The sequence below is a fragment of the Sinocyclocheilus grahami genome, unplaced genomic scaffold (genome assembly GCF_001515645.1).
Source record: "Sinocyclocheilus grahami isolate Dianchi unplaced genomic scaffold, SAMN03320097.WGS_v1.1 scaffold215.1, whole genome shotgun sequence".
NCBI classification, from domain to species: domain Eukaryota; kingdom Metazoa; phylum Chordata; class Actinopteri; order Cypriniformes; family Cyprinidae; genus Sinocyclocheilus; species Sinocyclocheilus grahami.
In genome coordinates this window covers 2,241,040-2,268,680 of record NW_015505394.1, presented here as the reverse complement: position 1 = coordinate 2,268,680, position 27,641 = coordinate 2,241,040, and the positions used below count along the sequence as shown (strand labels likewise).

General features: G+C 36.5%; 1 protein-coding gene across 2 annotated transcripts in view; it reads right to left on the bottom strand.

Moving 5' to 3' along the window:
• Positions 1 to 6: 6 nt before the first annotated feature.
• Positions 7 to 27,641, bottom strand: part of LOC107596176 (F-BAR domain only protein 2-like) — a 40,927-nt gene continuing 13,292 nt past the window's right edge. The window contains exons 7-23 of one of the 2 annotated variants that reach the window (XM_016286853.1): positions 25,508 to 25,606; positions 17,850 to 17,946; positions 13,439 to 13,483; positions 13,133 to 13,202; positions 12,758 to 12,782; positions 12,439 to 12,495; positions 12,182 to 12,239; positions 11,607 to 11,782; positions 7,922 to 7,946; positions 6,724 to 6,768; positions 6,001 to 6,046; positions 5,821 to 5,894; positions 3,662 to 3,739; positions 2,198 to 2,704; positions 1,065 to 1,180; positions 823 to 952; positions 7 to 404 (exon numbers count right to left, since the gene is read on the bottom strand). In XM_016286853.1, coding sequence (XP_016142339.1) covers positions 307 to 404; positions 823 to 952; positions 1,065 to 1,180; positions 2,198 to 2,704; positions 3,662 to 3,739; positions 5,821 to 5,894; positions 6,001 to 6,046; positions 6,724 to 6,768; positions 7,922 to 7,946; positions 11,607 to 11,782; positions 12,182 to 12,239; positions 12,439 to 12,495; positions 12,758 to 12,782; positions 13,133 to 13,202; positions 13,439 to 13,483; positions 17,850 to 17,946; positions 25,508 to 25,606 — 1,746 coding nt within the window. In that variant the 3' untranslated portion in view covers positions 7 to 306. The remainder of the gene's footprint in view (positions 405 to 822; positions 953 to 1,064; positions 1,181 to 2,197; positions 2,705 to 3,661; positions 3,740 to 5,820; positions 5,895 to 6,000; positions 6,047 to 6,723; positions 6,769 to 7,921; positions 7,947 to 11,606; positions 11,783 to 12,181; positions 12,240 to 12,438; positions 12,496 to 12,757; positions 12,783 to 13,132; positions 13,203 to 13,438; positions 13,484 to 17,849; positions 17,947 to 25,507; positions 25,607 to 27,641) is intronic. The other variant, XM_016286854.1, reaches the window with a different exon arrangement.

The window sequence follows — 27,641 nt, the reverse complement described above, 5'->3', positions numbered from 1 at the left end:
AAAAAAAAAAAACATTAAAAAACAGACATTTAAGTATGAATCTAAAATAGTAGGAGGAATGTGATTCAATTCAGACAATTCAAACCTTTGTAATGACAAACAATGAAAAATCAACAGGAAAAAGGAAAAGACATCTTTGAGCAATTTTCTGCCATGCATCCTCATCAGCCACAACACAACAGGCAAGTAGAATACACTGAAGATTAAATGGTGAGTCACAGACTGAGAACAGGGTGTGGTTTACCAGATGGGGCAATGCAGTTGGTTGATCAAGGACAGATGATAATTCATGAGTCTGTTAGTAAGTTAGAACAAAATGTTCTTCTGGGTTCTTTCCACTGTACCTGCTGGAGTCTCACATCTCTTCTCAAAAGTGGGCAGTTTCCCCACGAACAGATCATCCTCTTAATTCAAAATGAAAGGAAGGAAACCACAAAAAGAAAGAAAAAAATAGGGCGAGAGCACAGCCCAACAGTGAAGGGTGAGAATGGAGTGATCTGGTGAGTGATGTGTTGACTATATAATGAAATACATAATGTGTACAATATAATTTTTTTGCATGCTAGTATTCCTTAGACGTGGACATGGCTATAAAAAAACAAAAAAACAAAACTATATATATATGAATTATGACTTTACTGTTATAATAATGATTAAGTAATACATGTAATAAATGATAACAGTGTGGAAGAATCCGTATTGCATCATTTGGCATGTGTGATATGAATGTGGATGATGTGAAAAAAACATTTTGTGTGTGCATCCTCTGTTCTTCTTGTGTTCATCATGTGTATATGCGTGTGTGTGAGACTGAAAACTCACCGACAGTAGGTGTGTTGCTGGTGCTCAAGGAAGTGTTTGAGCTGAGAGAGGAGGAGCTCTCTGCATGAGCCAGAGGAGCAGCGGGAGGAGGGCTGGAGTTGGATATCTTAGGAGGGCTGAACGGTCGGCCCTGCAGAAAACAACAAACCGATTAATAATTAACTGCATTCAATCTTCATTCAGATCAATCCCTGTAAACTAGACTGGGTAAAGGGGAATCAGGAAATATCTTCTTTACTCACAGCCTCATTGATGCCCGTCAGCTTGCCTGTAGGTAGTTTGGGCCGTGATAATGGTCTTGGAGGCGGGACAATGGTTGCTGTGCCCAGGGGAGTGGTTGGCCTGTTTGGAGGTGGTACTGTGCATGCATGCATGCATGCAAAAAAAAAAAAACAGAAAAGGTGACCACAAATGTTAGAACCACAAAAAAGGGGAAAATACAGAGGTAGCACTCTCTGAGCATGATTAAAATCAAAATGTTGCTATACTGGGTTTGACATCACACAGTCTTGCAGAAACAAGCTAACAGTCAAATCTAAAGATTACACCTAATGCACATGCAAGGGTCAGCGTCACAATATCAACAAAAGTAAATACAGAAAATAAGGCTAAAAAATAAGATCAAGCAAAAAAACCTAAAAGAAAAATCAGCACCTTTTAAAACCATAGTTAAACTGTTTTTGAATTAGAAAATGTTGGATATAGTATTTATGAGCAATTTTGCAGACACATTTCAAACATATTAATGAGTAATTTATTAATGAGTAATTTTTAATGAGTTGCTTTGTGTAGGTGAAAATAAATAAATAAATAAATAACATACATGCATAAAAATAATAAAAAACAAACCAAATTTGGCCCACACATTTTCTTACTGTATTCCTGTATCCAGCTAAACAGTACATTTGAAAAGTTACATTTGCATTATTCATATCAATAATCAATGCAGAAAACTAAAAAATAATAAATTCATTTGAGTAACTTTACCAAGTTAGTTTGTGTAGCTGAAACAAAATAAAAAAAATAAAATAATTAAAATAAACTTGGGCCAATTTTTTATCTAGCTAAACTGTAATTTAAACTATGATGGTTTACAGGTTATTTGGTTACATTTGTATTATTCAAAACAATAATCAATGCAGAAAATGCAAAAAAAATAATAAATACATTTTCACCAATCAATCAATAAAAATAAAAAAAATAAAATAAAAAGGACCAAATCCAACAAATCATTACTTTACAATGAATTAAAATTGAATTAAAAAGTTACGTAAAAAAAATCAGGTTTGTTAAAACCACAGAACACGTATATCACTGTCATGTAGCCATGGGACAGCGTTTGAACATGCTTAGAACTCTCATTCCTCAATATTACCATCCTGCATGGGTCGGGCTGGTGCTTCCTTTAGAGTGGGGGTGCTCTCCTCTCTCCCAGTGCTGCCAAATGGGTCAGCAGGCTCTCTGGAGAAAACCTTGAGCTGTTGAGACACGGGCACTGAACGAGGCCTCGCTGGTTGATGGGACGGTCCACGACATGGAAAGGCAATCCATTGGTTCTGGGCCCAAGAAGAAAACATGTCTGGACCAGCTGCGGGAGCACTGAGAGGGGGCTTGTGGGTAGCACAGTCCTTAGAAGTGGACTGTAGGGCTGGAGGCACACTCATTGCTCGAGTTGGGCCAGGGTGGCGGAAAGCAACAGCCGTTTCAGGAAGCTCCCAAGGAGAGATGGAGGGAGCAGAGGGGAGAACAGGGAATGGCGAGGAGCTCAGCTTGGCAAGACCAGCAGGAGGCGGCAGTTTGGAGGGAAGGGGGAAAGAAGGAGCCTTGGTAATCTCAAGACTGACTGCTGAAGGAGAGGTGGGCTCCCACTGTAAATCCACTTCTGTTACAGGGGTCATCAGAGAGAACAGAGTAATGCACAGTTGTAAAAATGTACCACATACTGACAGGCATGCTGAAAAGACTACATGGAGAAAATGAAAGAAGCACAGATGACCTGGATGTGTGTCTATGCAGGCTCTGAATCTGAATGTGGAAAACAGCTCTACAATTCACATAACTATATATAAAAAAAGTCATATGAGCACAACATTGGGAAAAATTTGAAGTAAATGAAATAAACAGACCTTTTTAAATGAGGCAGTATCAGTGAAAATGATCAAAATATGTATGTAAAGATACAATTTATAGTAAAACAAAATCAGTATAAAACTATATATAAAAAAAGAAAAACAATGAAAAAAAATACAAATTACTTTTTAAAATAAAATAAAAGTATTAATTTATAAAATAATACAAATATATTATAAAACCTATTATAAAATAATGGTCATATTGTAGAATCCTACTGAAACGTACTTTTAAAGATCCCTCTAAAACACATAACAAGACAACCCGGTGATCCTAAAGCAAACTACCAGCTAAACTTCATGTACCTCTGTCAATTACAACTAATACAAATGTATAAAATAAATCTAATAAAATACTGACAAACGAGTGTCTGGGCCAATGTGTAAATTTTGTCATTGTTTACTCACTCTTATGATTTTCCAACTTTTTTTTTTTGATTGAGTAAATGATGAACTATTTTTCCTTTTTGAGAGAACTATCCTAAAAGTACAATGAAGTGTGGCTCTGTTCTTATCTTCTGTGGACAGAAAATGTTGAAAACACTCATATTCACAGATACATCTCTTAGAAATATTAGGGGTGAGTTCAAGCAAAACATTCCTATCATCATTCGCATGTGTGCAGATTTTTGAGCCATTAGGGTCAGTGTCTGTTATGGGAAGAGTTTTATTCTGATGATCACACTGCAGGCATGGGTCATAAGCATTACCTGGATCTTCAAAAACCTCATCATTTAACTGCAGTGGGGGAGATGTAGGGAAAGATGCTAAGAAGAGAGAAGCCAGGTCTAAAAAATAAAAGCATTGAACAAATACAAAGCGAGGATGAGAAAATAAAAAGAAATCAACACAAATAAGGGTCAATTTAAACATATTATGACAGTAGAAAAGAAATACACATGAAAGAAATAACATTCAAAAGCTAAGTAAAAAAAAAACCCTAAATGGCACACAGGAGAAGAAAAAAAATCTAGCACAATAACTCGCTGTGTTACTAACATCCCATATCCTATTCACTGCTCTTTTTGTTCCTTTGCCAGGTCAGACCCATAACAAGATCAGGTTTGACGTCTGTGACATGGGGACGCTAAACTCCACCCTCTGACCTCTGAAAGTGCCAATTAACTCTGGATTATGATTGGCCCTCGCAGCTAAGGTCAAAGCTTGAATGATGGGTTGGCTTTTTTAGTGACTGCATTGAGTGGATTATCAGTGAAAAAAGCCCTCACTTGTTTGCAAACGATGCCCTTTTAAAACTATAACAGTCAGACTAGAATTTACTCAGATATTGTAATATTTTATTTTGTAAGAAATATTAAGTTAAAGGAGACATATTATGCCCCTTTATACAATATATAATATAAGTCTCTGGTGTCCCCAGAATGTGTCTGTGAAGTTTCAGCTCAAAATACTCCACAGATCATTTATTATAACATTTTGAAAATGCCTATTTTGAGTGGAAGCAGAAACACGCTGTTTTTCGGGCCTGTTTCTTTAAATGCAAATGAGCTGCTGCTCCCCGCCCCCTTTTCCAGAATAGAGCTGTGCCATTACAGGTCGGACCTGCTAAAAGCATCTGTTTTGGTTCTGATTATCATGTTTATCGTGCTGAAATCATTGTAGGATATCAGACCGAATCATAATTAAAAGCCACAAAAAATAAATTTGAGTATACTACATAAATTCTGTGAAAATTATTTGCATCTAATTGTTGTTGATGTACATCTAAATGATAATATTTACATTGGGTCAAGAAAGACTACTGCCAACTGCACCATTCCCCAAGATATGGAAGCTCCTAATTCCCAGATGTGAAAATTACATTTAATTTCAACAATCAAGGTCAAGAGCAAAGGAGAGGGAGTCACGTAGAGCATGAGGGAGCACAGGGACTACACTCACGGCATACACCCAGGGGTCTTTTTCATAATGCACACGCAATTTTGTGTGTAAATCATACATAAAACCCATTCTTGCGTAAACTGACATTTAATTCAATGGGAATATTTATGTTAAATTGATTTACAGTAAGCACGCTTTATAAAGAAATCAATTATTTTTGTGTTTCACAAATAAAGCCTGGGGGGTGTAAAATTCTGTAGAAAGAAGTGGGGTAAAATGAGACTTTTAGAAATTTAAGTTCAATTTAAGTTACAAATTCAAGTATCAGTAAACAATTGAGATGTTTTCAAAACGCCGATACTGTAACACCAAAATGTAAAAAAGTACACATAAACAAAAATGAACAAAAATAAAAACAAAACAAAACCACAATTTAAAATAAATAAATCCCATGGCATTAACAGAAGATTCCATACTAAAGCAAAGGACAGACTGAGTGAGATATGAAGTGGCTGTGGGATATGAGGGTTTCCGTGACAACAGCAGCCTGAGCAAGCTCTCTAGAGGAGACTGTTGTGGACTGGAAAAGCCCTGACACTTTCACCAGCCTGTAAGCATCATCAATAATGAAGGATGTCAGACCTAAGACAAGCCTTCCAGAGGCTGGGGGATGGAGGGGTGAATGACTTACGACTGTCTGCCTGTACAGTGTGTGTGTGTGTGTGTGTTGTTGATGAAGAACGTTCTGACTCCATCACTGTCAAGCTGAACTCTGTCATTGAGATAAGTGTAGATGCTGACCCTGAGATGTGTTTTAAATATAAATATTAATGTAATTGTACCTATCTTCTATTTTGTAAAACTTGCATAAGATATAAGAAAAAAAAGACCTTGAATTTGGTTTTATAAACAGTGTTTAACAACAATAGATTACTGATATAATAATGACATTGACACCAAGTTTTTTTTTTTTTTTTTATGTACCCAGAAGAGTGTGTATTTGCTGTATTACAACAGACGGTGTTACCTGATGAGTGGGGTAGCGAGGAGCTGGAGCCAGTGCTGGTCGGGCCAAATGGATCCAAAGACAGCAGGTCATTACTGGATAATGAAGATGGATAAAAAAAAAAGGATGAAAGTTGTAAATCAAAGTGAATAACTGGTTATATTGTTTTTCAAAAAAGGTTAACAGCAAAGCTTCTCTTACTCATTAAAGGATGTCTGCGCTATCTTGGACCGTCCCAGTTCATCACCTGTAAAACAATGAGAACACAAGCAACTGAGTAACGGCGCAACTCTTCAGGCTTTATTCATGATCTGAAGCCAGGTGCAAGAAACCCCTTAAATTAAGCTGAGAAATCCCTATACAAATATAACAAAGGGTTTTCTTAAATTAGCATTCTTACAGTTAGGCACTGCTCATTAGGTCCTGATTAAAATGCAGCTCATGTGTTTCATGAAGTAAAAGTTAAATACTAGATTAAGACATAGGTTATTGTTGTATACAAGGGGAACAAAAACAATATGGAAGCCAGGAAATGAACAGCAGTAGTCACTTGCTTAAGAAAAGATAGTGTTTCTAAACCATTAAGTGCCATGTCTTGTGGTTATAAAACTGGTAGCAAATTGAGTACTACATGAGACACACGTTCTTGCAACCCCATTTGTCACAGGTAAAGGTATCAAATACATACATTTAAAATGACATGCAATACAGTATATTATACACAAAGGACAAATGACAGTGTTAAAAGACAACAGATTATATTAGTAATCAAATATAATTTTGGTATAAATAATTAATTTGTGATTTGCACATTTTGTTTTCAATTTTTTTAAGCTTCAGAGGAATCCCTCATTCCCACCAACACACACACAGCTGTGGACCAAAAGAGAGTTTGGGTGACTAAGATTCTTGGGGAATACTCACCTGCCTTTGGTTTTATAGCAGGGAATGTTTGTTGCCGTGTCATTCCTACAGTAAGTATGTGTGAGATCCACATTTACAATAATATTCAGTACTACATATTCTTCAGTTTATTCTAGAAACCTAATTTGCACAAGTGCCGCATAATAAGAAATATATATGTACCAGAATTTTTTAAATCGGTATCAGTTGATATTGGATATTTAACTGTGCACATTTTACGATTTAGAATATATTTTGCAGTCATCCAAAGCCCACTAAAGTTAACTTTAAAAACACTAATAATTTAATGACACAGTTAAATATACTCTTTAATAAATATACATTTTCCATACCGTACATTATAATGTCATGATGTCCAAAGTCAATAAAGCATTTAAAACATCAGTTTTTTTGTGTGTGTGTGTTTTATTTTATTTAGACAAAATAGTATACAATTTTAATACTGGCCATTTATCAGTTATTGGCCATAACCTGATAAGAAAAATTTGGCCCAACACCAATAAACTGATAAGTATAATATATGCTGGCCATAAAATCAGTTTGTAAAAAGAATTTAAACATGGTTCAGTTAAAACATAAGAAAAGAATGCTTTCTCGACTATCTATCTCTTGTCGTTCCTGAAATTGCATCTTGATATGATTTCAGATAAACTACAAAATATATTAGATTAAAGGACTTATCGCATTAAATTATTTGCCAGACCTTATCAAATTCAGCATGTGCAAGAGGTTTGCAATAAATGCGTTTTTTGAAGAAATGTTAACTGTTCCAGTGTAAGAATAACAAAACGATTACAGATTTAAAGCATGTAAAACTTTCCTGGGAGGTTAACTTGAAATTGTTGCTCTTGATGTGAGAACATGCCGCAGTGTAAACACTACATTCTGGCATGCATCTGTGCTCGTTTAAGCCACAATTTACTGTAAAAAATTTAAAATTATGACGGATAGAAAAACATAAACACACAATTAAGCAGTTAATCTTGCTCATGGCTTAAGGAGGCAACACTGTGCTACTCAGATGAGGAAAAAATGGGAGATGATGTTTATTTTCTCATGGGATGAGTTGGCTTTGGAGGGGTCACCAGAGCAACATGAAGGAGGCTTGGCTAGAAACAAAATGGCAGGCGCTCTCCAGAGCCAAACCTTCAGATTGACAGAGGGATGGAGGGAGGATGAAAAAAAGAAGAATACTCACTGGATTGGTTTCTCTTCATATGAACCTGGAAATGAAAACAGGCTTTTATTAATGAGAGTGAGAGGAGTTACGAAAACAGCAGAAGACATGAAGTGCTTCATCCTCACATTCGTTCAATAGATACTGGCCTCACAGGATGACAAACACACACACACACACACACACACACACAGAAGATCTAGCAGAGAACCGCAGTAGTGAGATTACATATTCAAACCATAAGTTCAGCAACAACATTCTGCAGGCAGTCTAAACATGAGGAAATGAGTGGCAGAGAATTCAACCGAATTCACTACCAGGATTGTTTTGAGGCTAAGAAATGTCAACAAGAGTCAACTAGCAAAACGGCAACAAACGCACAAAGACGGGAAGGCTTGGTTTATTGTGTATTCAAAGTGACTCATATGAAGCCTCTCTGCCTCAAACTCTGTCTGAGTGGATAGAAAAAAATCCCACTTATTTTGATGAAAAGAAACACATTAGAAAATCAACGTATGGACCATACAAGTAACTAAATGGTAAACTGTGAAGGAAAAACTGTGGAAACACACAAACAAACACATGCATACTAATACACACATACGTGCATAGAGTAAAGGCAGGGTTTAGTCCCATAGGCAGAGTGGCAAATGGGTTCAACCCGCCAACGAAAGAAAGAGAGAGAGAGAACATGAAGGGGAAACAGAAACAACAGAAGACTAGGGGAAATGGAAAGCTCAATAATAGCAATAATGTACAGTACAACAGATGACATGGCATTCGTCGTCACCTTGATTTCCTGATTTAACCCAAACTGCCATAAAACATATCTGCCTAAATAAATGAAACAAACAGGGCAACGAAAAGAAATGAGACTGAGAGGGAAAGGAAACAACTCTGATATGTGACACAGACAAATGTTCAGTATGGTGAATGTAGTTTTTGAGATGTGTAAATGTTTCAGAGGCTAATCTGAGGGATTACTGAGCACAGTTGGGAGAAGACAGAAAGCTCAAGCCTGGTGAAATGAATGATGAAGAGCCTACCTAAAAGAAGTGTGTTAATCCATCTCAAACAGAGCAAACAGAGGCTGCAGCGAAGGTGTCTAAAGTAAACTGTCGCCCCGGCTGTGCTCACTGAAAACACAAGCTGGCACTTGTGAGGATGTGTTATTGCAGAAATACATCACTCTGTCATTTCGAAGCGTCACAACAGAATGAAGAGCAAGGGATGCAGAGAGAGCATGTAAAACACACACAAAAAGGGTGAAACTGAGCAGATGAAATCTTGAACAAAGAGAAAATCATAGTTACAAACAATGTTACTGATAACAAACCTAACCAATTTGTTTTTATTCTGTCCATAACACATCATAATGTTTATCAGCCAATACAAACACACTATCATTCAAAAGTTTGGTTGGTACGGTTTTTAAAAATGTTTTCTGAACAAAGTCTCTTATGCTCACCAAGGCTGCATTTATTTGATCAAAATCACAGTAAACAGTAATATTTGGAAATATTGTTTTTCTAATTAAATTTTTTATGTATTTTAAAATATAATTTATTCCTGTGATGAAAAGCTGTATTTTCAGCATCCTTACTCATTCTTCAGTGTCACATGATCCTTCAGAAATCATTCTAATAGGCTGATTTGATGCTCAAGAAACATTTCTTATTGTTATCATTAATGTTGAAAATGCATAGCTGTGGTGCTCAGTATTTTTGTAGAATCTGGATTCTTTGATAAATACAAAGTTCCAAATAGCATTTAATAATAACAATAACAATAAGAAGATCTTTTGTAATATTAAATGTCTTTACGGTCACTCTTGATCAATTGAATGCATCCGTGCTGAATGAAAGTAATCCTTTTTTTTTGTCAAAAAAGAAAAGCTGCAATCCATTCATAAGAATCATGGATATTTCAGAACTGGCTCTGAACACGTCAAGACATCGGCTGCCTTTATTTAACTAAAAACTGTTAAACTAAACTTTTTGTTACAGACACAGCTCTTGCCCATGCGCATTCACCTACGTGATCTTACACATTAGAAACACGGAGTCCCTCCGTGCTTCCTGTGGTGAGATTTCAGGCAGGAAGTTGCATGGGTTTGTTTACCAACAGCACTCACACACAGATGGTCCACAGGCCCACAGTGTGTGCAGGAGGAATTGCTTGACCACATAACTATACACACACACTCACACACGCACTTCATTTACAACATTAAATGACAGAATAGTAGGTCACCTTTGCACAAAGCAGTACATGTGTGATGTCACCACCTATCATGTCATAGTGACCAACTCAGACTCAAACCACTAGAGATTAATAAAATGTTCATTCCCTCGCTGGTAAAGTCTAACGTCTGTTGGGCCAACACAATATTGTTTTGAATGAGCCAGTTAAATCTACAGGTGCGTTATGAACACACACACACACACACACACACACACACACACACAGGTTTGTTTTTGTGAAAAGTGGGGACATCCCATAGGCATAATGGTTTTTATACTGTACAAACTGTATGTGCTATTGTCCTACACCAACCCTACACCTAAACCTACCCCTTACAGGAAACTTTGTGCTATTTCAGATTTTCAGTACACTCCATTCTGTGTGATTTATAAGCGTTTTGAAAAGTGGGGACATGGGGTAATGTCCTGAAAAGACACCTTCTCCTTACCTATGCCATACCTTTGTCATTATACAAATTTATGTCCTCATTTGTCACAAGAATGCGCGCACACACACACACACACACAAAAATAATTTACAACATTAAATGACAGAATAGTAGGTCACCTTTGCACAAAGCAGTACATGTGTGATGTCACCACCTATCATGTCATAGTGACCAACTCAGACTCAAACCACTAGAGATTAATAAAATGTTCATTCCCTCGCTGGTAAAGTCTAACGTCTGTTGGGCCTACACAATATTGTTTTGAATGAGCCAGTTAAATCTACAGGTGCGTTATGAACACACACACACACACACACACACACAGGTTTGTTTTTGTGAAAAGTGGGGACATCCCATAGGCATAATGGTTTTTATACTGTACAAACTGTATGTGCTATTGTCCTACACCAACCCTACACCTAAACCTACCCCTTACAGGAAACTTTGTGCTATTTCAGATTTTCAGTACACTCCATTCTGTGTGATTTATAAGCGTTTTGAAAAGTGGGGACATGGGGTAATGTCCTGAAAAGACACCTTCTCCTTACCTATGCCATACCTTTGTCATTATACAAATTTATGTCCTCATTTGTCACAAGAATGCGCGCACACACACACACACACACAAAAATAAACACACACACAATATAATTGCACTCAGGCACACAACTCAGGATAGGGAAAAAAGTGTGAAAGTATTTTCAGCATTTCTAAGGATCGCCTGTAAATATCATAATCAAATATTGCCCTCTAGTGTCTGCTGGGCCATCGTAGGTTTTGGTGGAAGAGATGAAGCGAGATGTGTGGGAAACAGAAACATGACTGTAAATGGTATCAACCAATCACAAGTCTCTTTGCTGACGCTGTACACAATCACCCTTTATAGAGGGAGCCCAGCGTGCATTACTCTGTGTATGAATGAATGTGAATGCAAGATATACGTCTATATGTGAGGAGTATGCGGTCATGGGATCTTTACACATGGTGTGTGTGCTGGTGAGAGGCATCTCTTACAGCAGGGGTGGGCGAGAGGGTGATGTTTCCAATAGAGGCCTTCAGCTCGTCGATGGTGGCTTTGTGCTGGTGTGTGCCGTTGTTGGTCTGCACGGGTTTGATCTGGACGTGGAATTTTCTTGGCTCGTCTTCATCTTCTGAGTCACTGGATGAATAAAAGGAGTTCTCTTTGGCATGTGATCAGAAACATTAAGGAAAATGGTTGACACACATACACAAAAAAGATACACGCAGGGCATGAAAATTTGTCTAAAGTATCACGGGCTAAGAAGATCAGGTTTGGTATTTTATTTGAATTTTTTAACATGTATTCTAGTCCACATAGAGTGATGACGCAGCTTTGGTAAAGAAAACAGAGGAACGAAGAAAATCTGATGGGAAGGAATGACTTGGCAGACATTCAGATAAAAGTGCAACAAAAAAAAGTTATCACACTATGTTCTCAAGCCAAAAAAAAGTGTTCAGAGTTTATACTGAGTAGAGGCGATGAAAGAGATAAAGGAAAATGTTTCTGTGGCTGAGATGAAAGTGTGTGTGTATGGGGAATGGAAGAGATGGATCTGGAGTAAGGATATCATTCTCGTTGACTTCTGGTCGGATACAGAAGCCCTCCTCGTCCAGCTGAGGCACATTCTGCAGAAAAACACAGAACACACCACAGACAAAATCCTATTATTCACACTCTTCAATACATCACAGCACAAGGAGAGTCCGACTGAGGTAAAACACACTATTGTTAGCGATATCACAAGAAGCATTTAGACTATGTTGTCTTTACGTAACATTGTAAGAATTATAGACAATCCTTCAACAACATTAGGTCACCACTCACGGCGTTATGAAGATCTATAGCACCGTAGAAACCCGGGGGAGCTCCGTTGGAAGTGTTCTGAAAGAAAGACGAACAAAAGGAGCTTTGTGGGTGCGAATCAAACGGAGTTTCTCCAAAATAACAAGAGGGAGCATACTTTGATCAGAAGAAAATGAGTTTCATATTATGAAATTACAGAAAAACACCTTTAGTATTGTCTTGATACTATTAATGTATTAATAATTAATGTACTGTAACATTCAAAATAAGAATAATTTTCTCCAGTAATAATAAATTATTAATAATATTAAAAAAAGAAAATAGAAAAATGTATACTCACAGCCGCTTCTACTTCAGCCGATTCACTATTCAAGACAGAGAAAAGTTTATGGAACGTTAATACTTCATTTTTACCTCAAATGCAAAATTACTCTGCAAACATAAGTTATTATAATTACTCAAACATTATAATTATTGCTCTAAATTACAAAAAACTCTCCATAACAAAAATATGTCTACTTCTCTAAACTTAATTTATCACCAGATCGAAATTTTCATAATCCTCTGTCACATAAAATTACAAGTAACTCACAAACTACTATGAAGAACAGTACGTTTGAGAATTTAGTTTAAAATAGTTTAATTCTTTAAAAAATATTGTTCAAAAGTCATAAAAAACAAGCAAGATCACATTAAAGTAAAAGTCAACACTTACGTGGAATCTGTGTCTTTATCTCTCCGTCTGCCTGGTATGGCAAAGGTCTTCCTTTTTCTGGGTTTAACAGCTAAACAGACACAGCAATGATTATTACAAATCTAGACAAATAGAGTTGCATCTGAAACCAATCTTAAAATGGGTATTATGACTTTTAAACAGAATGTAAAGGCTACAAAACTAACATTCTAAATGAATTATTATAAAGAGATGAAATCAGAGATATTAAAGTGAAATTATATTCTATATGTTCCCTACATAACAATAAAAAAGAAAATGGGAACAGAGAGAAAAATTCATTCAGACCTTCTGTGGCGATTGAGACATTACATTCCTCAAATTCAATGGGCCCTGAAATGATAACGAACAAATACAAATGATTGAAGGGATGTCCTGTTACAGTATACTGAATTCAAGAATTAACATATGGCGTAATATTAAAACTAATTTTTTTATTATTATTTTTTGTATTTTTTTTTTTTACAGCGTTTCATAAAACCATGAACTTAAATCCACGAAAATAGTAACAAATACGCAGGTCAGGTTTTTCTGGCAAGCAAATTTACAGAGTCCTCAGTAGGTCTGGTGGCAATCAGCACAATCTGACTTCTTCTTTAAGCCAGAGCATTTAGTTCACAGCCAGCATGCAACACACACTAATAGATGTGCACACATAAATGCCTGGAAGCACTTCTGCTTTTAACCTCAGAAATCAAACAAACACACAAATCCAATACAATGACGTGCAGCACTGATAACACTCACACACTAAATGCTGTATACTAGTCTTCACTGAAAATATGAATTAATATAACATATAACTGCAAAAGACAACAAACCGCAAGCTTCATTTCTTGCTCATCAATTTTGCATATTTACCTCCAAGCTTTAACACTTTTGACATGACCCATTTCCACACTGACACATGGGTGAAGGGATTTAAGCAAACAAAGTCACTGTATTTCACGGCTCAGGGTTTTGCAGTCATGACCCAACAACTTGTCAGCCAAGTTTTTATTTCAGAGTGAAGTTAAAACGCGAAACATTAGGATTCAACATGAAATCTAACATTACTCTGAACAGCATATAAATATAAATTCTGTGCTTTCATGACTGGCTGTAAAGAGAACTGGCTCAGTGCTCTAAGAGCCCTTTAGAGCGTGTTTTCTTTTGTGTTAATGCACATAAAAGCTAATGCTTGTCCAAGAAAAGGAAAGACAGCATTTTACTACTACCAGACCTCTGCAAGAGAGCCTGGGGCGCTATTTTCATTGCACAGAAAACGCCTTGACCTGAAAAACAAAAGCGTGTGATATTTAACTCAAGCGGTTCAATACAGTTTCCCTGGAGAATGACGGCTGTGACGGACCTCATGCGCACTGTTCAGAGCAGTCACGACAGGCACACATCACACACACGCTGACGCAGATGCAGTATGACTGATCTACTCTACTGCACCAGATCACTTCACTCTCTTATCTCTGTTATTGTTTGTTTGAGATCATCTCTGATCACACAATCAGAACTAAAGGTCAAATGCTGTCAGTTCACACACGTACCCAAATACACACACACGAAAAATGAAAGACCCACTTCAATTGAAATCATATTAAACATATCAGATTAGTTGTTATAAAATGTATAGTTCCGGTCCTTGATTCTGATTGGTTGAGCCGCGTTCGAAGCGGTTGTAAATTACTCTACAAACATACACCTTTGTTTACTTTGTGTGTTGCTTGGCAACCACTTTGTTGCAACCACAACGGTTTCTGAGGAACTACATTGTTTGGTGGAAGAATACTGTTTTTATTAATATCATTACACTTTATTTGCTCCGTTTTATTTTGTGAAACCTAACTACGTATACGGAATAACCGTTTTATAAAAGCAATAAGCCCCGTGAAGCCGTGGTTTACAGTGGCTTCACGGGGCTTATTGCTTTAATTTACTTGAACCACACACTGTCTTATTAGGGACATAGCACAGACATGCATTGTTTTTGCTATTATGTAATAATTCTTCTAAAAGAACTAACCTTCAGAAAACCTTTAGCATTTTTAGAATAAAAACCTAAACAAAACAAAAGCGAAACAACTACAAAATAAAATGAAACAAAACAAACAACTACAAAAAACAAAACCTTGTCCTTCTGAGGACCTTCAGGTCAGCTTTAGCTAAAATATTCATCAACCTTGTCTCCAAATAATAGCCAAATTAGAAAGGCTAAAAAAAAAACATCTGTATTATTTTGTATTCATTTTATGTAAAGCACTTTGAATTACCATTGTGTATGAAATGTGCAACATAAATAAATTTGCCTTGCCTTGCCTTCATTACAACAAATCAGCAAGTTTGTCTAAACAGATTTAGAAAGCCGGACAAAGCAGATCGATTTCTAAGATTTCCATGCAGCTGCAGGACTGAGGAACAGTTTCTTCTAATTGAGTGATGTCAGGCGAGGAACGGTGCAACTGACAACACTTCCAGACTCCATCTAACAATATTTATGCACACAAATCCAACCATCAGACACAACAATGCCATCTAAATCTGGAAAAAGGGTATTAGGTTTTGTTTAAATTCATGTACACAGACAGACCGCTTTGTTTACATGAACACGTGTGTATTTATGTGTGTGTGGGTTTATAGCAATACTTTGAGGAAAACATTGCTGAAAAATGTCCACAGAAGTTAGCTAAATCTAATAAAACCTTCATTTTGGAATGTCCTCAAAAAGAATGTCCTCATTTTTATTAAAACTCTAAATTTTTTAGTTAGAGTTGGGTTTCGATTAGGGATTGTCTTTAGTAATTATAATTAGATTTATTTTGGAAAAATACAACAGTCTAAGGTATGTCCTTATTTAGATAGCTAGGTAAATATGTGCTTTTGTGAATGCTCATACACATGCGTGTGTTTGTTTATGAGAGGCGCATGCAGTCATGCATTAACCAAGGATGTTTTTTTTTTAATTGCATATGCTGAGCATGGACTCTCGGATGGCAAAGCAAGGAGAGTTTGCGTGTCTGGCTGGCGGCCAGTTCACAGCCCAGCTGGATATCGTTGAACTGCTCTTGCAACCTCTCTACAGCCCAGCGTGTCACTTCGGGATTGTTTCCGTGGTACAAAGTTTGTTCAACCTCTCTCTCTCTCTATATACTGGTTAGGACTGCTCTGATTTCATCAGCTTGCCACACAGATTACTGCTCTGACAGCGGCGCAATCCCTAATGAACAGCTTGATATGGGGAAGGAATGTTTTGTTGACCAAAACAGCTTTTAGTCTCAATTAATTCTGCTGTCAAAACAAATGGAGGGCAACCAAAAGCCTCTATAGCTCACTATATCCTCATACATAGTTTATCTGGGCTACCTTCGTAGAGAATATTATATATAAACACACTTATACATATATACACTACTATTCAGAAACGTTTTTTATTTATTTATATATTTTCAATACTTTTATTCAGCAAGGACACGTTAAATTAATCAAAAATGATGGTAAAGATATGTATAATGGTACAAAAGACTTCTCTTTCAAATAAATGCTTTTGAACTTTCTTTTATTATTAAAATATTAAGCAGCACAACTGTGAACACTGATAATAAGAGGAAATGTTTCTTGAGCACCAAATCAGCATATTAGAAAGATTTCTGAAGGATCATGTGACACTGATGAATTCAAATTCAAATGTCAAGAATAAATTACATATCAAAATAAAGTATAACTCCTTTATTAAATATACTGAAAATGGTTGTTTTAAATTGTAATATTTCATAATGTTAAAAGTATTTTTTAAAAAGTCTTACCAACCCCCAAATTTTAAACACTAGTGTGTAACACAACACAACACAACATCATATAGGAGTGGTGAGAAAACAGGGAATTACAGCTGAAGTGTGTAATTTGTGTGACTTCCACTAGCGTCACCAAACAAGGACATTTTTTGTTTTCAAAAATTTTTTTTTTGCCATTGGACGAATAAAACAGATAGCCCCGCACCAAACTCATGCCATTGGGTGAGCCTATGTCACTGTGTCAGGATGTTCAAACAACACACTGAACACAGCAAATGTTTGAAACATTGCTAAGAGAGGAAAAACATTTTAAGAAGGTTTTTCAAACCAAAACAAAGGCAAAATCCTAGTGTGTAACATTTATATTGTTAACATAATTGTTGGCTAAACTGGTTTAATTACGCTCCACACCCCTTAAGCTTCCAGCAAGATTATATTCTCTATGTGAAATGTGAAAAAACTTCCACCCTGTGAAAAGAGGGAGAAGCAGGAGGTCAGATGAAAGGTCACGGAGGGATAAGTGAGGAAAAATAGCCAGAGCACAGGGGGAAGTGTAGCCGTGTCAAGCTCTATCAATTTCAAGTGGCTTAATCTCGTGTAAAGGTGGGCGAGCTTGACATTCCACTTAGCATGTGACGGCCAGTGCTGGCTGAGACCTTGGCTGAAAGCCCCTGTAAGGGTCAGAACGCCACAAATCCTCCAGTGTAAACTCCACCGTGTTACAGCAATCAAGTCAAACATACTCCTAGTGTTATAGTGCGGACTATTGCTCATTTCTAATCCCCCACCAAAAAATTTAAAAAAAATTATTTAGTCAGTTGGTAATGAACTCATGACCAGTCTTGTTAATAATATCAAGAGCAAAGTAGTTCAGTGCCAGAGGTTAAAGCTGTGTGTGCGTGATTTAGCTGTGTTACCTGGTCTCTCTTTGCCTGTCCCTTTGCTTTCTGCCAGTTTCTGTATGAGGCTCTCGACGGAAGTGTTCTCCATGTTTTTCACAAACTCTTCTTGCACCTTTAAAATAATAAACCAGGAAAAAAAGATACATGCACTTATTCAGTACTTTCACAGCAACATCTTACCAGAGAAAAATAAAAGTATATTTGTATCTAGATGGACTAGACGTATAATAGGTATAAAAGCATAATCAGCATCAAATAACATATGGTTCTCTAAAACAATTTAAAGTTACCCTTTAAAATGCCATATAGCACATTTAGTAACACTTTACCGTATACGGTTCAATTCATTAACATAATTTAATGCTTTAGGTATCTTGAACTAAAAATGAACATGTTCATATTCATTTATAAAACATGAACTTTTGTCAATTTATACAATATTCAACTTACAAAGTTCAAAATGTTGCACACTATGAGGATGTGACCAGTGGCACTGTTTCCCCAGGTGACCACTTTGACTGTCTTTGTTTTTATAGCCCTCAAGGGATGTGACAAATGCAATATGTCTTCTACACTGCTGACTCGATGCTTTTCTTTCATAGCTGGCGTGTTTCACAGATCTTCTAGTTCATTTCATAAACACACAGTACTTCATAAAGTGATTTGATCCATGTCCTTCTTTGTGGACTAGAGGAGGAGTGAAAGTAAAGCAAGGTCCTGACTGTCCTTCCAGACATGCTCAGATATGCATGATGCTCACTGTGTAGCAGAATCACATCACAGATTTTGTAAGCAGTCTAGGTTCAAGCATTTTTTTCACATAGGGATTAAAAAAAAAGAAAAACTTTCAGAAAAACTTCTACGCCATGAACCAAACCAACCAGCTCTGAAACAAGGTTATTATAGTTAACTACAACTAAAACCATCAAAAAGCATATTAGTTATTTGAAATAAAAGAAAAGTAACTGAAATAATACAATCTCCCATTTTCATGTATTTTAACTTGGCATACTAAAATAACTAAAACTAAAAAAATAAAAAATAAAAATAACAAAAACTTCAAAATGATAATGGAGAATATAAAAATAAAAAACATTCAAAATATTAATAGTACTATCAATAGTAATATCAATAGTACTTGAATGATTTAAAATAATACTACTCTGAACTTAACCATTTCACACACAAAAAAGAAGAATATCAGACAAAAATACAAATGTATAAGATTGTGCACATAAAGTCCGCATGAAATCAAAATGTACAATTTTACTTTGTTGGCGCACATTGCTGGTCTTAAAGTGAACAATTCTACTGAAAAGTTAAACTACTGAAACAAATTGTTTGTGTTGGTAATCTTCATCAGTTTGATGGTTTGGGCAGAGTATCCTTAACCGCTCTCCTCCAACCGTTAGTTTGCTGTGAGCCTGAGATGGAGAGAGTGCGCTAAAATAAAACCCCGCCTTCTATTCAACACTCCATTTCAGTTGGAAATATGTTACAGTACTGAAGTCGGCAGCAACTTCCGGTTCACACAGACTTTATTGTCTTTTGTGAGGGAAAAACTATTTTGTATTGCAAAATTATGATTAAAAAATGGACTTTTATGGATTACAAGTATAAAACGACTCTTAAAAATGTAATAACATGTTAAATAACTACAACTTAATTTATTGCAAAATATTCAAATATACAGTATACAAATAGCACTTTTGGTGCGCACCCGGGTTCGATTGACGTCAGAGTTCGGTATGTTTGGATTAGGGCTGTTCGATTCCGACATTTTTTGGAATCGAGTCCGATTCCAATTCCTGGTTCTGTTGTTTTCGATTCTTGCTTTTTTTTTTTTTTTTTAGATTGAAGGAATCTATCATTTCACCATGACTGGAGGATAAAGGTCGTAGAAAGTATCCTCATAATATGAAGCTTTATTTGTAAAAAATAAAATAAAAAATTGACGATACATAAATTTTAATTTTGTCTGCTTTGCCCGTGAAATTAGTCATAGCCCACAGCTCAGCAGGGACATGCGTATATCGCATGAATTGAACATCTAAAATAAATGTGCACAGTTCAGCTGAATGATGAAGTTTACTTTGACTGTATGCTTTGCACAAAATTAACAAACTGTACACTGAAACAAAATAACCAGAACATTAACAATAACTGATAGAGCTCGTGGTTTATCTGTCAATCAGATTCGCTCTCAGCCACTGATCTATGCTCGGGACGTTTTCTTTTATAATTATCATTGGCTGATAGAAATGTTTTTAAAAAATAGTATTTTAGATGGAAATAAGATCAAGACCCTTGATCACGTCATGATCTATTCTGTCGTGCAGCGCTCAAAATTGTGGACAAGCAAGGTCCACCGTTAAATAACCTCTGAATCGTTTTTTAAAAACTGTTTCTAATGACTTCTAATCACTTTTAGCGAGCATGAGGGAGGCGAATGGTAATAAAAATATAAAAACTCTCGTCAGTGGCGCCTGCAGGTGTTCGGCTATGCACTGTGAGTACCATGAGCACTCAGACTGATCTGAGATTTGCCTCGCAATCATTTCAGCAGTTATTATAGGCCTGCATGTCCCGTATTTCTGTCGACTGAACCCATGCCGTTAATTATGAATTTATCAGTCTTTTGCATGCCAAAGTCAATTTCTGCATAGAAATATTATGCCAAATAGAAGCAGAAAATTGTGCTATAGGCACTTTCGTGAGATCGGGTTAGCCTAAAACAATTAATTTGTAGTCTATTTTACAAATGGGAATTCAACGAATTCATGACAATGTTTTATATTTAAGCAACCCGTAAAATTTATAGTGAAAAGTAGCCTACTTTAAAAGCGTCTGGAATGCAATAAAGTAATTTTTTAAAGCTATTTTTAAAGCATTTGCTGCATGGATTAAAAAAAAAGGCTAATGAATAATTCACATATCAGACACAATTGCGTTGCAGCAAATCCTTTAAATTTTAAGGTATTCAGAACAGAGCAACATAAACATCAGAAAAAGCAGCTGTACAATTATAGGACAGAAATATTATGCCAAATAGAAGCAGAAAATCGTGCTATAGGCACTTTCGTGAGATCGGGTTAGCCTAAAACAATTAATTTGTAGTCTATTTTACAAATGGGAATTCAACGAATTCATGACAATGTTTTATATTTAAGCTACCCGTAAAATTTATAGTGAAAAGTAGCCTACTTTAAAAGCGTCTGGAATGCAATAAAGTAATTTTTTAAAGCTATTTTTAAAGCATTTGCTGCATGGATTAAAAAAAAAGGCTAATGAATAATTCACATATCAGACACAATTGCGTTGCAGCAAATCCTTTAAATTTTAAGGTATTCAGAACAGAGCAACTTAAAAATCAGAAAATATAAGCAGCTATACAATTATAGGACAAAGTCTTACATATATGCCATTATAATTTGTGTTTTATTTTTTTTAAATTGTACAGAATTATAAAATACAACGCAAATTATAATCGGGCCTGTTTTAGGCTTTTTATTATTTTTATATTTTAGACATCCATCAATTATGGTGGGAAAAAAAAGACTCCTCATTGGACTGCTTTTTGAGAGAACTGCATCTTTAGGGATTACATAGGCCTAATGAAATACTTTCTATTTTCGAATTGAATTATTTCGTTTTAAAGTAGTAATTTAAAGCTTTCTATATATGTTTATCATGCCTGTGAGACAATTCGCTGAGTTTAAGTTCATCATAGTGAAGCGCTCCTGCTCAAAACCGAGACGGCAGAAAGCGTTTGTTTTCTTTATTTTATAAAAGCACAACGTTTTGTTGATATTGTGAGTGCACACAAATAAAAGTAGACCCTTTACAGTTTAGAATGATGTATTACTCTTACCTTTATGAGCAAAAATGGCTGCGTATTTTAAGTTGTTTCCACTGTTAGAAAAAAATGCAAGTGATCACGCTGGCGCCTCCATGTCCTGCAGAGCGCGCTTCAGCTTCCACTCTCCGCACAAACGATTAGATATGCGTCTAACAGCGCACATTTATGTAGGGTAAACATTTAAACTAACATTGTGATATGCTTGAACTTTATTATATCTATAGATTTTATTTTAGGCAAGTCGTGATTATTTGAGAAGGCTAAATTGATCAAACATATAGGCTATGATCAACTCACTGTCTGCTGCTGGCCGCTTGGTCCTTACTTAAAAGAAAAAAAAATATCCTAACACATTTAATGAAACAAAAAATGCTCCAAACGTTTTACTAAATTAACTTTATAAAAAAACGAAACGAAATATAATCACTTTTCCATTACATACAAAACTGAACTATTTCAGGCCGTCCTGGCCTAATGGATTGAGAGTTGGACTTGTAACTTGAAGGTTGCAGGTTCGAGTCTCAGGTCCGGCAGGGATTGTAGGTGGGAGGAGTGAATATCCAGCGCTCTCTTCCACCTTCAATACCACGACTGAGGTGAGACCCTTGAGCAAGGCACTGAACCCCCAACTGCTCCCCGGGCGCCGCAGCATTGGCTGCCCACTGCTCTGAGTGTGTGTTCACGGTGTGTGCGTGTATGTTCACTTCTCACTGCTGTGTGTGTGCACTTGGATGGGTTAAATTCCAAGTATAGGAGACCATACTTGGCAACACGTCACTGCCCCCCCACCCACCCCCCCACAGAAATCCTAGGGCTGTTCATTCCAAAATTTTGGGAATCGATTCCTCACTGTTGTTTTCGATTCTTTTTCGATTCTTGTTTTTTTAGATTGAAGGAATTTATACTCTCTCCATGTAGAGTAGAAAGTAGAAAGAAAGTATCCTTCTCATAATATGAAGCTTTATTTGTAAAAAAAAAAAGAAAAAGAAAAAAGACGATGATACATATTGTAATTTTGTCTGCTTTGCCCGTGAAATTAGTCATAGCCCACAGCTCAGCAGGGAGGATTGATAAGGAAGGACTGATCAGATAACCCTTATGTTATGAAGTTCACTTATGCTTGCTTGACTTCTGCACATCTAAGGGTCTCTGGCGCCATCTATAGCAAAATGATGATACAACAGCCAGATTTCAGGCTTAATCCAGCGTTGCCATACCTTTTACGCATTGAATTTTCATTGATTTTTCTAGTTGTTTTGTGATTACCGGATAAGTATTTTTAATAAAAATGTTATAATGACTATAAAAATAGAAATATTTTACAGTGGATCATAACTATATATATATATATAATTTTGTCACTTTATTTTAAGGACCAATTCTCACTATTAACTATTAACTATGACTTTTGCCTCATTAAATTTCAAATTTGCGGCATATAAACAGTTAGCAAGGTAGTTCAATTTAGGTATGGGGTGGGATTTAGGGGTCTAAATTATGGTCATGCAGAATAAGGCATTAATGTGTGCTTTATAAGTAATAAACCGCCCGCGTGCTAGTAATTTGCATGCTAATAAGCAACTACTTAATAGTGAGAAATGGTCCTTAAAATAAAGTGTTACTACACTTTTTTGTAAATTTCTTTTTATTATTATTTTATTTATTTTTTTACACATGTGTAAATAAATTAAAGAGTCATTTGTGTATGTATTTCTCTGCTTACCTCTCCTATCTGTATGTGCGTCTCTTCAACAGACTGACAGTATGAATGGATAATCTCCTGTATACGCAGAACATGTTCCTCTTCAATGCCCTGGAATTTCTGTAGACACAAACACACGACCTTTAAATAATTTATCTTTCTAAAATGGTGCAAAAGCGGTTTAAAAATGGATAATACTTGTTTTAGACAGTGTTGAAAAGTGAAGCTAAAAACAGATGTTAGAAATGATACTTAATCAGACCAGAATCTTTTTCCACAAAAGTCTTGTGTGTGTGTCTGTACATAAGACTCCTTCTTATGCTGTTGGCACAACACTATGAATAGCCTATCTGGGTGGTCTGGGTAAAAAGTATGTAACACGCACAGACACAAAATATGCATGAGTGTATGCAGGATATATGTGTGTGTCAAGGATGGCTGCATGCCTGATTTGCTGTTTATGCTCCTCTCAGCCTGACAGTAGGGTTTTAGAAGATTTAAGAGGAAGAGGAGAAAAAGATGAGGAAATGAGCAGAAACAAGATAATGGGGACGTTTTCTTTTATAATTATCAGTGGCTGATAGAAATGTTTAAAAAAAAATAGTATTTTAGATTTGCTTCAAAAATGCTCTTCTGAACCCTACGAGTGACGTCACGGACACTATGTCCATGTTTTTTTACAGTCTATGGTTCGGACCCAAATAATATAATGTGAACACAGTCCAGCGGGGGCAGGGGGAGGGGGGAGCAATCGAACTCGGCTCGGACCAAGCAATCGAACCAAGTGTGAAAGCACCCTAAGAGTGTAGTGAAACCGACTTCTGTTATTTGTAGTTCTTCATGGAGAGGGTAGTGGTTCCATGGGTTCCTCACTGGGAATAAGTTTTTTATAATGTTGAAATCACTGACTATTATCTACAGAAGCATATACCATCACTTAACGGTCTCATAGCTTGTGAAGAGTTAAGTTGATCTTGAAAGTTTTATTAAAGAATTTGGCCTTATCTCTTCTTTCAAAGACACATGCCATTTTCTTGCTCTGCCATTCCACATCGAGAGAGATCCCCTTGTTACATCAAGATCTCAAAACTAACGTACTGTAAAGACGAACAGTGACACCAACTCCTGCACGAGCAAATGCTGCACTTAAAAGAGGATCCAACTCATACATATACACATAGAAACAGTAGAAACCTACTAACCACAGAAAAACTCAAATCTTATATCTCCTCGGGCTCAAGCTGAACACAAGAGTGTGTGTGGTTAGGAGGAAGCCCAAATCCGAGCATGCAATAGTTCTGTGGTCAATAACCAGTAAAATCCCTAAAAGTGATCGTTTTGCTGTGGGTCTATAGGAATGCGATTGGTGCATTCAGTTGCCTGCACGGAAGTGTATTTCAATGAATAACAGGGTGTGCATATGTTATAAATAACTCTAAATCAAAGGCAATGGGATTTAGGATTGATAAGGAAGGACTGATCAGATAACCCTTATGTTATGAAGTTCACTTATGCTTGCTTGACTTCTGCACATCTAAGGGTCTCTGGCGCCATCTATAGCAAAATGATGATACAACAGCCAGATTTCAGGCTTAATCCAGCGTTGCCATACCTTTTACGCATTGAATTTTCATTGATTTTTCTAGTTGTTTTGTGATTACCGGATAAGTATTTTTAATAAAAATGTTATAATGACTATAAAAATAGAAATATTTTACAGTGGATCATAACTATATATATAATTTTGTCACTTTATTTTAAGGACCAATTCTCACTATTAACTATTAACTATGACTTTTGCCTCATTAAATTTCAAATTTGCGGCATATAAACAGTTAGCAAGGTAGTTCAATTTAGGTATGGGGTGGGATTTAGGGGTCTAAATTATGGTCATGCAGAATAAGGCATTAATGTGTGCTTTATAAGTAATAAACCGCCCGCGTGCTAGTAATTTGCATGCTAATAAGCAACTACTTAATAGTGAGAAATGGTCCTTAAAATAAAGTGTTACTACACTTTTTTGTAAATTTCTTTTTATTATTATTTTATTTATTTTTTTACACATGTGTAAATAAATTAAAGAGTCATTTGTGTATGTATTTCTCTGCTTACCTCTCCTATCTGTATGTGCGTCTCTTCAACAGACTGACAGTATGAATGGATAATCTCCTGTATACGCAGAACATGTTCCTCTTCAATGCCCTGGAATTTCTGTAGACACAAACACACGACCTTTAAATAATTTATCTTTCTAAAATGGTGCAAAAGCGGTTTAAAAATGGATAATACTTGTTTTAGACAGTGTTGAAAAGTGAAGCTAAAAACAGATGTTAGAAATGATACTTAATCAGACCAGAATCTTTTTCCACAAAAGTCTTGTGTGTGTGTCTGTACATAAGACTCCTTCTTATGCTGTTGGCACAACACTATGAATAGCCTATCTGGGTGGTCTGGGTAAAAAGTATGTAACACGCACAGACACAAAATATGCATGAGTGTATGCAGGATATATGTGTGTGTCAAGGATGGCTGCATGCCTGATTTGCTGTTTATGCTCCTCTCAGCCTGACAGTAGGGTTTTAGAAGATTTAAGAGGAAGAGGAGAAAAAGATGAGGAAATGAGCAGAAACAAGATAATGACAGCATAAGCAAGAGCATGTGTGACCATGGAAAAAAAACGTGTTTGTGCATGTGTGTGGATCATTTAAAAAAAACATCAATAAGAAGCTTAAGCTTCGAATGTTTGAGGCCTCTTTGGCTCTGATTTGGGACTGAAAAATAAGTGTGCGGGATTGGTAAGGGACTGCTAATGTTTCCTGCATGGCGCTACTGAATTTAAAACACCAAGGCAAAAAACATGACATTCAGACATTATATTACTATTTATATTAAAGGGGTCATATGATGCGATTTCAAGTTTTCCTTTCTCTTTGGAGTGTTACAAGCTGTTGGTGCATAAAGAAAATCTGTAAAGTTGCAAAGACTAAAGTCTCAAATCCAAAGAGATATTCTTTGCAAAAGTTAAGAGTTAACCACGCCTACCTAAAACGGCTCATTCTAACACGCCCCCACATGTCTACATCACGATGTGGGAAGATTTGCATAACGCCGCCCAAATGTTCACGCAAAGAAAGAAGGCGTAACTTTTATTTTCACTGTAGTATTGTTGCTGCAGTCACCGCCATGTCGTGAAGGCGCCGTGTGTTTCGTTGTGAAAGTGAAACTACTTTGTTTGGCTTTCCAAAAGAGGACGATATCGCTTCGTCATGCCTGGAGCTGATCCGTGCTGGTCAACTTCGCGCTGTGAATCACCGGATCGGCTTTCACCGTGGATCCGGCCGGACAGGGCATCACAATATGGTGAGGGGCGTAACATTTCCGTCACATGCTTGAGGTATTTGGCCAATCACAACGCACTGGATAGCTGGCCAATCAGAGCACACCTCGCTTTTCAGACCGATGAGCTTTGTAAAAAAAAAGAGGAGAAACAATAATGTAGAGTATGTGGAAAATAATGTGTTTTTTGAACCTTAAACTGCATAAACACATTTCATTACACCAAATACACAAAATAATGTTCTTTTTAGCAGCATCATATGACCCCTCTAATTTAAATATTAACTTGTGAGCTTGCTTATATATATATATATAATATATATATATATATATGTGTGTGTGTGTGTGTGTGTGTGTACAACAGTTCTTTCTGGTCCTCGAATCTGATTGGCTTAGAGGTATTTCCACTCATTAAATATTTAACCATTATCGCCACGTTTTACTGTTTGTATCACTCCGCTTGCAGCATTTCTCACAGCGAGTGTCGTGGTGGATGCCCGAATCCACTATAAATGTACAAATAATACTGTTTTTGTGTCACCGAATGTAGTTGTTTAGACTTCAAATATGTGGTTTGTTAATAAAGATAATGTCTATTTGAAAACGTTTTCGGAGACGTGAGCTCCAGGGCGTCAGCGGCTTCACCTCGGCCAATTCTTCGGGAATTTGTCACTGGTTCTGATGTCTCTATAGTGGTTAAACATGAGCATTTTGGGTAAATTTAACAGGCAATCTTTGGTCTCTTTAATCTATTATTTGTTCCAGAGCAAATAGTTTTGGCTGAGGGCAGAATCTCATCACGTTATATTTTATGTAACTCCAGCCCCTGCCCCTTTAATCGATTCTAAAGTGCCCGTTTCTGTCTGCGACCCCCCCCCCCCCCCCCCCCCCCCCACGAATTTTTTCTATT